At 36.2% G+C, this 14,383-nt stretch overlaps 1 protein-coding gene and 1 pseudogene across 2 annotated transcripts; both read right to left on the bottom strand.

Moving 5' to 3' along the window:
- Nucleotides 1–440: 440 nt before the first annotated feature.
- On the bottom strand, nt 441–1,527 carry LOC105977444 (abscisic acid receptor PYL4 pseudogene; annotated as a pseudogene). The gene has a single exon (XR_016031684.1). The product of XR_016031684.1 is annotated as an abscisic acid receptor PYL4 pseudogene (transcript).
- Nucleotides 1,528–7,113: 5,586 nt separating this feature from the next.
- Nucleotides 7,114–13,788, bottom strand: LOC105977624 (SNF2 domain-containing protein CLASSY 1). Its single transcript, XM_013002949.2, has 7 exons — nt 13,073–13,788; nt 12,876–12,967; nt 12,252–12,364; nt 11,447–11,685; nt 9,881–11,341; nt 9,367–9,528; nt 7,114–9,271 (listed from the first exon to the last, which is right to left on the bottom strand). The coding sequence occupies exons 3-7, from the start codon at nt 12,298–12,300 to the stop codon at nt 7,307–7,309; spliced, it is 3,876 nt and encodes a 1,291-aa protein (XP_012858403.2). The 5' UTR covers nt 12,301–12,364; nt 12,876–12,967; nt 13,073–13,788; the 3' UTR covers nt 7,114–7,306.
- Nucleotides 13,789–14,383: the final 595 nt, after the last annotated feature.

Raw genomic sequence — 14,383 nt, 5'->3', positions numbered from 1 at the left:
AAATGCAACTAATAAAAGCTAATAGTGAAAAAGCACTTATTATCTTTTTGGTTTTTCTTGCAGACATTAATAAATGCCAATCCAACTACTAGAGCATACCTAACAGGACTTGAGAGGGAGAACGTATGAATTAAAACTCTATTTGCCAACTTGCTACTAAAAGTTCTTCTTACATAAATTGACATTATTATAATATATATAATTAGTTTAATTACCAAGTTGCATGCAATATTTCAGACCAAGCTGTTGGTTTGATTCTCTTTTTTACACTTTCTCTCTCTCTCTCTAGACAATATTTTTTTTTCAATTTTAGGACTTTTCATGCACAATGAAAAATCTTTTTTTTTTTTGGTTTATAAATACAATTGAACACAAAATTCAATAATTCATATTTCAAAATTTAAATCAAGAGATTCATTAATTAACAATACCAAATTATCTATAGGTGCAAAAAACTCCATTTAATTCAGAAAATTAAATCTAAAAATCCACTACACTTCATCCATGATCTACAACAAAAGATTATATATATTAATAAAATTAAATTAAATTAAAAAAAGAAAAAAAAAAAAACTGTTCATCAGAAATCAACCAAACAGTATATCATCGATCAAAAGTTAGAGGATGATTTACAGTCATATTTATTTCTTGGCCAAATTTTCAGCGATGTGTGCGAGTGATTGCAGATTGCACTTGACAATTGTGTCGACGAATGCGCACGTTTCTTCCCTCGTGTTCCCCTGCGGCACATCCACCACGTACGATTCCACCACCACCGTCCGGCAGCCTCCGCCTCCGGCGAGCGGCGGCGCTGAATGGAGTGTGGTGACGGACCGGTAGTTGTGGAGGCGGTGGTCGCCGCCGACAACGCTGAAACTCATCACGTGCTCCTCGTCGTCCAGTATGTCGAGCCTTTCGGTGCTGCACGCCGCCGGCAGGCCGGAGACCACGCGCACCTCCCGGAGCGTGCCCACGTCGCCGTCGCCGAGGATGACGTCGCAGCTCTTGAGGAACCGCTTGTACTCCTGCGGCTTGTCGAAGCGGCGCACCACCGACCAGACCGCGCCGATGGGGGCGTCGATGGCCTGCACCGCCGCCGAGCAGCACTGGTTCGCCGCCACCGCGTGCGTGTGGTGGTGCTTCATGCTCTCCGGCACCGAGTCATCCCCCGAAACGGCGCAAATCCACGCGGTCTTCGCCTGTTTGATGATCTGGTGCGAACCCACCGCCGCCGCCGCCGTCGCGGCGGCGCAGGCGGAGCCTGCGTGGTTTATGGGATTGATTCTGTGTAGCTGAAGAGAAGAAACCATTTTTGTTTTTTTTATTTTATTTTTTTTTTCCTGTAAATTTTTTTCTTAATTGGTAACGATGAATATATGTGAAAATAGGGATACGAGATATAAAATGCAGGCCGTAGATGAATCGATATATACACACCACCCCCACACACACACACACATATATATATATAAATTTGTGTAAGTATATGTAGAGAGAGAAAGTGAGTATAAATAGAAATCTTTGTCTAGTTGTAATAAAATTTCGATTGGGAAGAAAATTAAAGAGGAAGTTGTAAACACACAAGAGAAAGAAATGCAAGTGGGATTAGCCAGTTGCATAAACATATTTTTGGACGCAGTCATAATTGAAAACTGCCCCCACCACTTGCTATAATTACTTCATCTGCCCTTCATATTCGTCATCCTAGGTTGTCGTTAATACGGTTCATTTTATGAAATTATCAATAATGTGTAATTACTAAAATAGCCCTCTGCCATTGCCGAGTAAACGACTGTCGACTGCCGTACAGGGGGGGCTGATTTGGTGGGGGGTAATTGGGTATTAATTAAATATGGAAATAAATAAATTCCATTTCGAGTTTATTATATTATTATTCAGATTTATTTAAACCAGTTTGTATCAAGTTTCAAAAATCACATATGAGTTTTATATAATTATTAATTAATCAAAATAAATTAAATGAATAAATATGTTGCGACGCTTTCACTTAATAGAATTTGCATATAAATAAAAAAATGATTAAAAGTATTGTTTGCTTGCATTTATTGGTTGTAGATTGATAGGCACAATAGAATAGAATGGTCTATATGTTGGGTTGCTCGTTTATTAAACAAAATCTAGTGCTTCCTTAAAAAGTGGAATTAAATTAAAGGAAGGTTTTTATTTTCTTTTTTGTTTAATTAAATAAAATTCCTCTTTTATTTTGAAAAAGAAAATAAAAATAAGTTTAATTGATTATTTATTTAATTTATCTTATACATTACAATTGCCTTATTATATTATTAATATATAGTATATAATAAAATTTTCAGAGTTAACTAGATCAACTGGATCAGCATTGAATCTATCTAAGAAATTGAGCCGATGAACTAAAAAAAGAAGAAAAAAATACAATTTGATCATCAATATAGTTAAAAATAAAATTCGACCCTTTCGCTTCAAGTAAAATTTATATTTAAATTGTTTAGTTGATAATTGTATAGCATGCGTGTATATGAATTATGACAAATAATATGTACTGTTCATTAAATTTGAATAATGATGCATGATTTATATTTATTGTATAGTTAAGGATTTAATCTCACTACGCACCCTTGAAATATATTTTTTTGGCACTTTGCATCCTAAAAAGAAATTAATTACAGTTTGCACCCTTAAAACACAATAAATCATGCATAATGCATCATAAATGAATTTTTAAAGCTAATGACGTTAATATGATATGTTTAGTGATTTTTTAGGATGCCAAATGTCAAAAGAATATTTATATATTAATAATCCATTCTATATTACAAAGTGCAAAAAAAAAAGCATCTCATCAACATATTTAACTATTTTATAATAAAAAATGACAAAATAATTTTTCAAATTGTGTAGTTATGAAGTTATTTGAAAATTGTATTTTTTTTCAAAGATTTATTAAAAAAAAATCACAAATTACAATAAAAGATCCAATAATCGAATTGTTTAGTGGGAAACCTTTTTTTATAAAGAAATCTAATTTTTTTGCAGTAATTCGGTGTGATTTTATTCTTTTGCACTTTATATGCTCGAAATTAGGTCGGATGTTGAAGAATATAACAATTTAATTTGTTATTTTGCACCTTGGAGAAAAAAAAATCACTGAAAATGAAATTGTGCTCATTAAGTTCTAAATATTTAATTTAGGGGTGCATTGTGAATGATTAGCTTGTTTCGTGGTGCAAAGCACTATTAAATTTTTTTTGAGGGTACAAATTGTCAAAATCAACTTTTCAAAAGTGCAAAGTGACATTTAAACAATAGTTAAGATGCCATAGAGAATCTTTAGGTGTGAAACCATAAATGACAATTTATTTAATAAACTAATATTTCATATCACGTAAAATTAATTAGGATAAAATATGGGACTAGTGACATACTAGAATCCCAATTGTTTCATTGTACTTATTAGTTATTACAACGAATGGAAAAAATTCAAAATATAGATTTTCTTTTTTCGTTAAAAAAAATGCGATTTTCTTTCTTTCTCGAATTAAATGTTTTGTCTTTATGCATCTAATTCGTGATTTTTATTAATTTAATCAAAATATAGAATACAGAAGAATAAATTAATTATTATTTAATGAAAGTGGCTAAATTGGAAATAGTGACGTTCATCATCAATTGCGTCATTTAAAAATATAATTATAATCCCTCACAAGAAAAAAAGGAAAAAGTCAAAATCTATCCGTCTCAATCTGTGGGTTACTCGTTGTTTTTCCGAGTAAACTGCAAATACTACCCCTGTGTTATCTCGAAATAGCAAAAATCCCCCTGTGATAAATAAACTAGCAAAAACCCTCCTGTGAAATTTAGTCAAAGGCAGAATCCCCCCTAGCTGATTTTTTAGACTTGAAATGACAAAATTGTCCCTCAAAATGTATTTATATATATATACATATTATATGTATATTTATTCTTTTTAATTTATTTGTTTAGAAATTAAAAAAATAGTAAACAACTAAATTGATTATTTTTTAAATAAAATAATTAAAATATTTATAAAATATAAGAATTTATTAATTGCAAGACTTCAGGGGTATTTGGGTCTTTTCATATCAAGTCAACCCTCAAATAGTTCCATAGGGGGGTTTTTGCTATTTAAATAATTTCACAGGGGAGGTTTTTGCTAGTTTATTTATCACAGGGGGGTTTTTGCTATTTCAAGATTATACAGGGGTAGTTTTTGCAGTTTACTCTTGTTTTTCCACCCCACATGTTATTATTATATATTATTTTAAATGTTTTTCTGAAAAAAAAAATACTCGGAATTGGTAATTTCCATGAAACCCTTTATCTTTTGTCAATTACCACTATTCCCCCACCAACTAATTTGATCAACTTGGTCCTTTTTACATAATTATTAAGTCCAACCCTAGCTTAGCTTTACACTCTGGTTTGTCCCATCAACTTGTTAGTCTACTTGATTTCAAACCCTAGCGGATGTCACATCAAATTAAAACACCTAATTTTATATATATTCAACAACTTGGGAATTAATAAATAAGAAAGAAAAAAATACACAAATTTATTTTTATTATTAATGTACAGTATTTTTATGTATGTGCATGAAAAGAAAAAGATGTATGAAGATACATACATAAACATATACATATACTATTATTGGATCACATGAAAATATAGATTCTGTACGTTAGCATGCATCTTCACAATATGTTTTGTCATATATAGTACGTTCATAATAATTATGAATAATTGAGTAATATCATCTTCTATATATATATTTCTCATTATTATTAATTATTAATATTAGGTCATATATATATATATACTTTTCTTGTGTGATAGTAAATATATAATTCAATATATCATTGGGTAAAAAAAATCAGTTAAACCTCTATAAATTAATACAGTTGAAATTAGCAAAAAAATATTAATTTGTTAGGTTTTTAGTTTTTACTGAGTCGGAACTAGAAGAAATTATTATTTAACCAAAGTTATTAATTTATCGATGCTCTATTGTATTAAATATTAATTTGTTATCCTAAAAAAAACTATTAATTTGTTGATCAAGCATGCCAATTTGTAGAGGTTGGAAAATAAAATTAACTTGGACTTTTTCTAACAGGGACAAAGCCCTAGAGATTCCTTTATTACCAATTGTAATTTCCTAAATTTATTTCCATGTAATGACAAAAAACAAATAAATTAATAATAAACCACTCAAATTAAATAATTGTTAGAATGACAATTTGCTACTTACGAGATTCCCAGTAGGTTTATTTTTTTCTAAAACCATTCGCATACATTGTATGTAGTGCAAGAAACATTCCATTCATGCAGAAGTCATTCATCAACTAATATATAAAAAATAAATTAATAGTAATAAGATAAAATAATAATTCAATTAATTGTGAGGGGAAGATGCAACTAGTTCATTTGGGTAGTAAGATTTGAGTCATCAAAAGGCAACATGTAATTAAATTAATTAAATTAAAATAAAATAAAATAGGAGTGTTTGAGGGGTCAATTAAATGGATCTAATCGATGAAATAAAGGGTACCATGTTGAGCAACAAGTTGGCCTGTTTTTATTTTTCAACCTGCCCATTGGGACTATAGATTTTGAAATCTTATGAAGATTCTAAACAAAGTTGCTCCCTTTTATTATTACTTTATATATAAGATTTAATTATTTATTATTATAAGGATAATGTACTATTACCACACCTAAAGTTTTGTTTAGCTACACATATAAATTATATTGTTTAACAAATTACAATAATAATAAGGGTAAATTACGGCCATCTTTGAGTTAAGGTTAAATTACGAAAAACAACCCTCTTGTTTGGGTGATTACTAATATTCCCTCAACTATGAATTTTCTTACACGTTCATCCTTATGGTGTTAAATTGAACATAATATTTTAGATTTCGTGGAATGTTCTCAAGTTTGTACTCGTTTTGTGCAAAAGTATAGTTTTTGATACACCACAATCTGATATTTACAAGCCATGAGACACATTTTATGATCATCTTATTTCAAAATGTGGTGCTCGAATGGGGCAAAACAGTAAAAAAGTGGAGAATATTCCACGTAACCTAGAAGATTCCACTAAATTTGACACTACGAGGGTAAAAGTGTAATACGATTTATAGTTGAGAGGTAATTGTAATCACCTAAATATGAGTGTGTTTTTTTTTTTTTTATCTTACCTCAGAGGATGCTCGTAATTTATCCTAAAAATAAACAAGAATATATATATTTTCCTCGTGGACAAGTGAATATACAGAAATTAAGACAATTTAATTATGAATGTATTTTTATTTATTTATCATAATTATGAATGCATTGGTGGATGTAAGTTGTTCGAGGAAATGTCAGAGGATGCAAAGCGCATGTTTTGCAGCTTCCTCGCAAGTCTTTATTATGTTTTCAAACTCTCTCTCTATATTATAATATATTCGATAAATAATTTTTCAAATTTTCTTTTATAGATTATTATTTAATATATTTTTTCATGTATCTACATACCACTTCTATTTTACCCTCGTTGATCGACCCTTTTTGTACGTTAAATCTTCTTAAAAAACGATTGTAATACTTTTCGAATACGTGTTGTGATTGCTATCTGTATCACAAACAAGCGCTCGGTCCCAGCGAAAACCCCCCGACGCTCAATTCCACCCTTGAGTTAAGAAATACTACGAATATAATTAGTGCAAAAAATATAGATTACCTCTAATCCTTGACAGTAAGGAATAAGGACTATTTTATACCTGTAAATAAAACAACATGGACTTGGGCGATTTATTAATCTTAATTAGCTCAAATGAGTCCAAGTGGGCTAATTATTATTATGTTTGTGCCAAGGCCCATCACTATTTCATATGAATTACCGATATACCCCTCGCACATTTGTTCTATTACAAAGCCGAAAATTAGATATCAGGTGGTTGTTAATCGTACATTTGCACATAATCTCACACACGCACACACATGTGTATGTGTAGAAAATTAGACGCTACACGTAATCTCACACACTTGTGTACGTGTGTGCGCCTACTGGATGATTATTTTACCACATCTACAGTTAACAACTCACCCCGATTTCGGTTCAGAAAAATTCAAAAATCCAAGATAAAATTTAATGTCTAACCATCAAAATATCACACACACACACACACACATTAGTACATTACACATAGTACAACACTACTCAAAACACTCCAAAAAAAACAGGGGAAATAAATTTACTAAATTCAAAAAAAAAAAAAAAAAATCTCAATAAATAGTAAGACCATCAACTTTTCTTGAGCAAACCTTTGCCGCGAACCACATTATTTGAAGCCTTCTCGTTCTTCATAATCCGGTGGAAGAGCGCGGCCCTATCCTCCTCGACGATCTCCCTCAACAGCTCGTCCTCGATCTTCGGGGCCTGCCAGTGCGACGGATCCTCGACATGCTCGTCGCTGAAGATCATATCGGAAACCCACTCCTTCCACGTCGTCCGGCTGTGCTTCTCCTCCTCCAGGGTCCCGTTCGCCAGCAGCTGGTACACGTACACCACCTTGTTCTGCCCCGGCCTGAACGCGCGCGCCACCGCCTGCTTGCTCTTCGAAGGATTCCACTCCGAGTCCAGCAGGATCACCCTCGACGCCGCCGTCAAGCTTATCCCCTCCGCGCACGCCGTGATCGAAGCCAGCATCACCTTCGAAGGGCCCCCCGGCTCCTCGAACATGTCCATAACCCTACCCCTCTCGAACAGCTCAATATCGCCTTGCAGAACAAGAACCTCCCTCCCCTTTTTCCAGCCGTAGAACCGCTCGAATATTTGTATGAACAGATTTATCGGAGCAATGTTGTGGCAGAATATCAAAACCTTCTCGTTTCTTAGTAAACATCTTGGTATGAGGTTCATCACGAATCGAACCTTCGAACCGCATTTCAAATCGAATTTGAAATTCTCGAGATCGGTTAGTTCTTCAGGGGTTAAGTACTGGCCGGAGCACAATGTAGTAGTAATCAACCACGGATGAATCGCGCCGAGTGTGATCAGCAACTCTAATTCCAACGGGAACCCTTTATACACGAGCCTCCGATTTTGCATTTTCGAGAGGATGTCTTGTTGGAGATTAGTCGATTTCATCATTAGCGTGTAGCATTGTAAACCCGGTAGTCCGTCCGAGGCTCCGCCCTCGTAAACATCAATGAACTTGCTCGTAAGCTTCCTTAGGGTTTTGAGAGCCTCCGATCTTTCTTGACCTATATTCGAGTCGATCTTCTTCGAAATCTTGTCTATTAGAAGCTTCCTCCCTCGATTCTCGAGCGAGAACTGCGTTTGTCTCTGTTTGTTCCTCTTCTCGTATTTCGGATCGAGCTTTTTCAGAACCTCGTTGACGAAAACCGGCCTCGCAAGGCAGAGTGTGTTGAAGTACTCACCGAAGTTGTTCTGAAATAGGGTTCCGGATAGTAAAACCCTAAGCCTCGTATTGACCTTCATTAAACCCTTTCGAAGCCTTGATTTAGTGCTCCTAGGGTTATGCCCTTCGTCTAGTATCAAAATTCCGGGGCAATTCTTGAGCAATTTCGCCATGTATTTACGATGCGCGTAGGGCGAGTCTTCGCGCGTTAGGGTTAAAAAGGAAGTGTACCCCATGAGAAGAATGCTCGGGTGGGAAAGCCACCTCTGCATCTTCTCCAAGCAATCGAGCACATGCATTACGTCTTGGTTTCTAGGTAGGCCCGGGGAGAGTTTCATTCTTTGCTTCAACACTTCGCCTTTGTACGTTTGACCGCCGTGGATTTGGTAGACCGGAATCGGAACCTTCCATTTGATTATTTCCTTGTACCACGTGTACAAGGTCGTCTTTGGCGCGAGCACCAAAGGTCTTGAATTGGGGAAGAGCTTTAGGTAGCTGACAAGGAAGGCGATTATGAGGAGCGTCTTGCCCGCCCCGGGGGAGTGTGAAATCACGCATCCGCCCCTCTTCTTTTTCTTGTCCTCCATTCGAGAGGGTGTTAGAGAACCGGCTATGTTCCGCCAGAGGAATTCGAAGGCCTTCTTTTGGTGGACGAGGAGTTTGTCTTTTAGCTCGGGTATTAGGGCCCACACGTTGTTTTCGCCTTGTGTGAAGGCGGTTGAGGGGGCGGGTGCGGGGGTCGAGGTGATGTGGAAACGCCCGAATTCTTGGTCTTCGGCGTTGTTTTGCTCGGAATCTTCTTCGGTTCTTTGATCCTTGTTTCCAGTTGAATGTGTTGTTGCCACCTATAGTTCAAAATTAAAAAAAAAAAAAAAAAAAAATAAAAAAATTAAAGAAGAGTAATTATAAAGAGTGAGATTGTTAAACTAAACGAACTTACGAATGGGGGCAGGATGTCCTTTATTTCCGTCTCCACAAATCCGCATAACCGGCAAACGGTTCCGACTTGTTCGTTGAGTATGAAATCGTGTGCGCATTTATTTTCCTCATTTTTATTTGATTTTTCCGCTTCAACATTGGGTTGTTGAACACGAGCAGAATCCTGTGACATTCCAAAAAAATAATAATAATAAATAAATAAAATTTACGTGTGTAATATCCATCCATAACAAGATAAAAGTTGCTCCATATATTCCATAATATCTGTTCGTTTAAGGTTTTTACACATTTGAAAAGTTAATATAAATGGCTGAATTTTCGGAAAAAAACACATAAAAAAAAGACTAAAATAACCTTTACCATCTAAAGAGATGATAAGAGAGTTAAGGGTAAAATAGGAAAACAATGCATTTAATGTGTTATTCGAACTCTAAATTGACATATAATATGAAAAAAAAAAAAAAAAAAAAAATCATGGGTGTACGAAAACAGTGATCAAGATTATGAAATTGTACCTCATTGTCGTCTTGCAAGTACAAAGACACAAGGGCAAGTTCCATTTCTTTCCACAACATATCGATTTCCGACACCTCTTCTTCTTCACCACCGTTCACCGTCGTCGGTTTCTCTTCCGCCGCAGATTCGTTTCTACTCGCATCCTTCTTCGCCTGCAGTTCTTTCCAGTGATCGACCACAGGGGGCTGCACCGGTTCATTATCGAGAGTCGCTTCGATATTGTTCATACACCTTCTAATCAATTCCCTGCACAGCTGCGCAGTTACGGATCCCTTCCGGAAGCTTCTAACATCGTACGTGCTATCCCTTACATAAAAGCAATCCCTCTTCGAACTGCCCGAATGGCTGCCCGTTCTGTTATAGTTCCTACGAGACCCTCTCGGATCGTCTTTGCGCCCGTTGTCCATAAAGTCGAGATCGGACGTTTTCTTCTTACTCGACGAGGGGGGGTTGTTCATGTAAAAGTATTTCGAAACCATTTGCTCGATATCTCCGGATTCTTGATCGTCGTTCTCGACGACTTTGTAGTTCAGAATACTCTTGTCGATAAAAACCGAACCCTTTTCGGAAGAAGTGTGTTTAGAGACTACGGCGAGCCCGTTTTCCTTCGACCCTTTACCCGAAATTCCCGATTTTTTGCTTTTTTTCATTTTCTTATTGCTACTATTCGAACCGGATGTTCTTGATCCAAATTGCATGTAGTCGTTATCGGCTTGAACGGATAATGACATGTGCGTCTCCTCTTCGCTCGCATCGCTGTCCGATAAAACTTCGTCAAATTCCGATTTATACGTCTTGTTTTCTCCTAATCGAGTCACTTCGATTTCGTAATCGGGAAGATTATCACAGGCTAGATAACGCTCGGGTTGGATATTTCTCCGTTTCGACCTCCTCAGCTCCATAAAATCGTCGGAATTCAAGAACCCTAATTCAAGCCCAGCGGAAGAAGAACCTTCCGGAAGGGTGTTTAGAGCCAACTTCACGATAACGGGGGTAAATACGTCATTTTCCATCTTGAAATTGACAGTGTGAGTGTAGTCACTAGGAGGATCTGCTGTTTGACCTTCTTCAGTGGGGTTATATTCGGAAACCTCGTAACAGAGGTGGCTGTTTATCGTTCTTATGTCGAAGGCGGTTTTCTTCAGAATGGACGAAACAGCGAGCCACGAGAGATCGTTGCAAAACCTTCCGCAAAATAATTTGAATTTTTGGAGGGTAGAACAGTCCTCGGTGAAGCTCCAACGGTAATAATATTGACCCTCCTCGCACGGTTTCATTTCGAGCTTTTGGAGAATGGAAATTCGATCGATCTTCACCATGCTCGTTTCTTTACTTAGTTTCTTTTCTGACCAAATAAGATCGGGGCCTTGCTCGAGGTACAGACTTACGTAGAACTCGCAGTCGCACGCAGCTTCGTGCGGTTTTCTCTTGATTGATCTTATTTTCGCATCGATCGAGACCTTAAACAGAGAGAAACTCCTTTGTTAGGGTGATTTCTCATTTCTCTAGGGCAATATAATTAATATATAATAATGCATGAAATAGTGGGAGCAATAATAGAGAACCTCGTTATTTTTATTATCGGAGCTGTCGGATTTAACGAGCAGACAGAAATCAACTCCCGGTCTTAAAAAGGATGTGCAGTCGGAGGGTGTGGCTTTTCTTGATCGTACACGAAGATCTGATGTGGCAATGTCTTCCTCGATGAGCTCACCATTATCGAGAATTTGTGCTGAGATGCCTCCGTTATTAATTTTTAAGCGCTCCACTGGTTTCCATGAATCGGATCGAAAAGTCTCGAAAGCTATGATTTATTGGCAAAGTAATGAATTAGGAAGCTAGAAATCCGATCGAAAACTTAAATATCTATTTCGAAATTTAAAACAGGATAGCAAAAGGGTGCATGTAATTTATTATAAAAAAAAGTATAGTATTTTAGCAATGAAAAAGAATGAATTTTTATTAACGGAAAGTCTCGAAAGCTATGAATTAGGAAGCTAGAAGTCCGACGGTAATTTTTGATATTTAAGACGATTCTTTGTAATTTCATTTCGAAAAACAAAACAGGACAGAAAAGGATGTGCATGGAATTTATTATAAAAACGGGATAGCATTTAGTTTGCGACGAAAAAGAACGGATTTTCATTAGCCCTAATGCATGATAGTAAATGCAACAAGGAGATTCGAGTTCGATGCACGCAATCACGTTGCTCGATTTAGTCGATCTCAACCATCGTTCCCAACAGTCGTACATTATTACACTTACTTAACGACAAATGTAGGAAACAAGATGAATTGATTCGACAAGCAAATATTTAGCATGGCAAATGAAACCAAAATAAAATAAAAAAATCCATGCTTTGAACTTACGATGTGGACCGAAAGGATGGTTGATTTGATGTATTAGTCGTCTCTTCATGACTCCTTAGTATGCTTTCGATTAATTTTGTCGAATAACCGGAACTAAAACAGAATCGTTGCAGCTGCAATTAAAGCAAATAGAATGCAATACAAAATCAGCACATGAAAGTGGTGACAAAATGCAAGAACCTTAATTAACTAACAATTTTTTACCAATTAGAGTAATTAATCACTTTCATTACCCAATTATGCAAGTAGAGTGATGTTTTAATTAAGACAAAATAAGTATGTTTCATAGGTAAAAGATGCTGTCAAAGCTTTTGCCATTTTTTTTTTCAGACAGTTTTGTTGAAACTGTAAATAATTTACCCAAACAAGGTATTGCTTTTTCATACAAACAAGAAAGCCCCATCCAAATTTGCTTTTTTTTTTTTAATTTATTTATTTATTTATTTTTCATTCAATTGAGACACACACACAGAGAATCACAGAGTCAGAGTGTATCTATATATGTATCTTCTTCTACTTCCTAATTGGCTCTGATCTCTGAACAAAAGAAATGTAGATCATCAACAGACAAAACCCCATGCACAAACAAAAGCAACAACCTTAAAAATCGCATAAAATAATTACCAAATTCAGAAAGAAAAATCAATTTAAATTAACTGAGCTGAATCCCAGAAACCACCACCGCCGCCGCCGCCATCGTCAATCATCATCAAACACTGCAAAAGTCAAGAAAAAGACTCGTTTTTTAATTACCATATATAAAAAATAAAAAAAAAATCAAGAAACCAATGAAAAAAAAGGGGAATGCAGAAGTGTGTAACTGAGAAGTCAAACTCCGTCAAGAGAATTCATGATTCACGATTCCGGCCAGACAGAAATAAAGTAGCTGGAAACTTTTACTGATGAGAGAGAGAGAGAGAGAGAGAGAGAGAGAGGAGCCTTGCTTTAATGGGAGGGGCCTTATCAATATCGAACCGAATTCAGATTTTGAGAGTAAGTAATAAATAGCGAATCAGAGTGGGGGGTGGGGTGGGGGTGGGGGTCGGGGTGGGGTGGGGGGGTAAAATGAGAGCGAGTGTGAAAAAATAATTAAAAAAAAATGAAAAAGGGAGCACTGTAAAAAAGAGGTAGAAAAGGACAGTAGAAAAAAGAGAAAAAAAGAAAAAGAATGGGAGTTTGTGCAAAGTGTCGCCTTTTTCTGCATGGAAACGGAAAAAGATGCAGCGGCGTTAAAGGGAGGTTCATTGGGAGTAACGAGGAGTGAAATGAAAAAGAGTGGAGTTGATGAGGGTATTTTCGTAAATGATTAGATATTGAGGGGTGGGGTATTAGGATTGCGGGATTTGTGGGATCGGACGGTGGTGGAGGATTTGGGGGGGGGGGGGGTGGGGGGTAGGCAAAAATGAAAAAAGCAGAGAGAGAGAGAAGATCCCCACCTCAAAGTGAGAGTGGGTCCCATATTTTTGGTCGTGTTTGACCTTTTCTGGTCAGTTACAGAATCTAATAATCTATCCCCCCAAAAAAATCTTTGTTAGATAGTCTGATTGCAGCTTCGTGTCCGTCAATTATGCATGTTGTTATATGGGCCGGGCCGTAATATGTACTCGTCCGTAAATTGGGCCTTTTATTTTTGGAGCTGTGCAAATTACACTTCCATTTATATAATTGATATGGGCCCGTGTTTAAGCCTTCTATCAAGGATTGGGGATGATTTGTTTTTGTTTTTTTTGTTTTTTATAAATAATAATAGATGACAGTTTTATGTTTAATTTCTACAATTTCAGTTCAGTATTCATGGATCGATTCTTGATCTTGATCACCAGTTAATCGATTATGGGTCAATGAACCGGTTCAAGGGGTCGAACCGACCCGTGATGTGTTTCATTAATAGAGTAGGGATCCTTCAACTCCCAATGTGATCTTACATGTAACGAAATAAACTGTTTTTCGAGATCTTCAATTCATGAAACGGTGCTGTTTGGAGTGGAAAAGAAGTGTCTCCGTTTCAGCAGCTGCGTGGGTAACGTCACAAGCACATCAGTCTTCAGCCGATAACTCCTCTCGTGTAGATCACATTGGCTAGCCGTAAATGTTCTGTATATACAGTAATTCACTAACGTATGTGAAGAGAG

The sequence above is a fragment of the Erythranthe guttata genome, chromosome 6, assembly GCF_056151865.1.
Source record: "Erythranthe guttata isolate IM_541 chromosome 6, IM_541, whole genome shotgun sequence".
NCBI lineage: Eukaryota > Viridiplantae > Streptophyta > Magnoliopsida > Lamiales > Phrymaceae > Erythranthe > Erythranthe guttata.
Note: the sequence above shows the minus strand (reverse complement) of the source record. Positions and strands in the feature narration are given on the sequence as shown.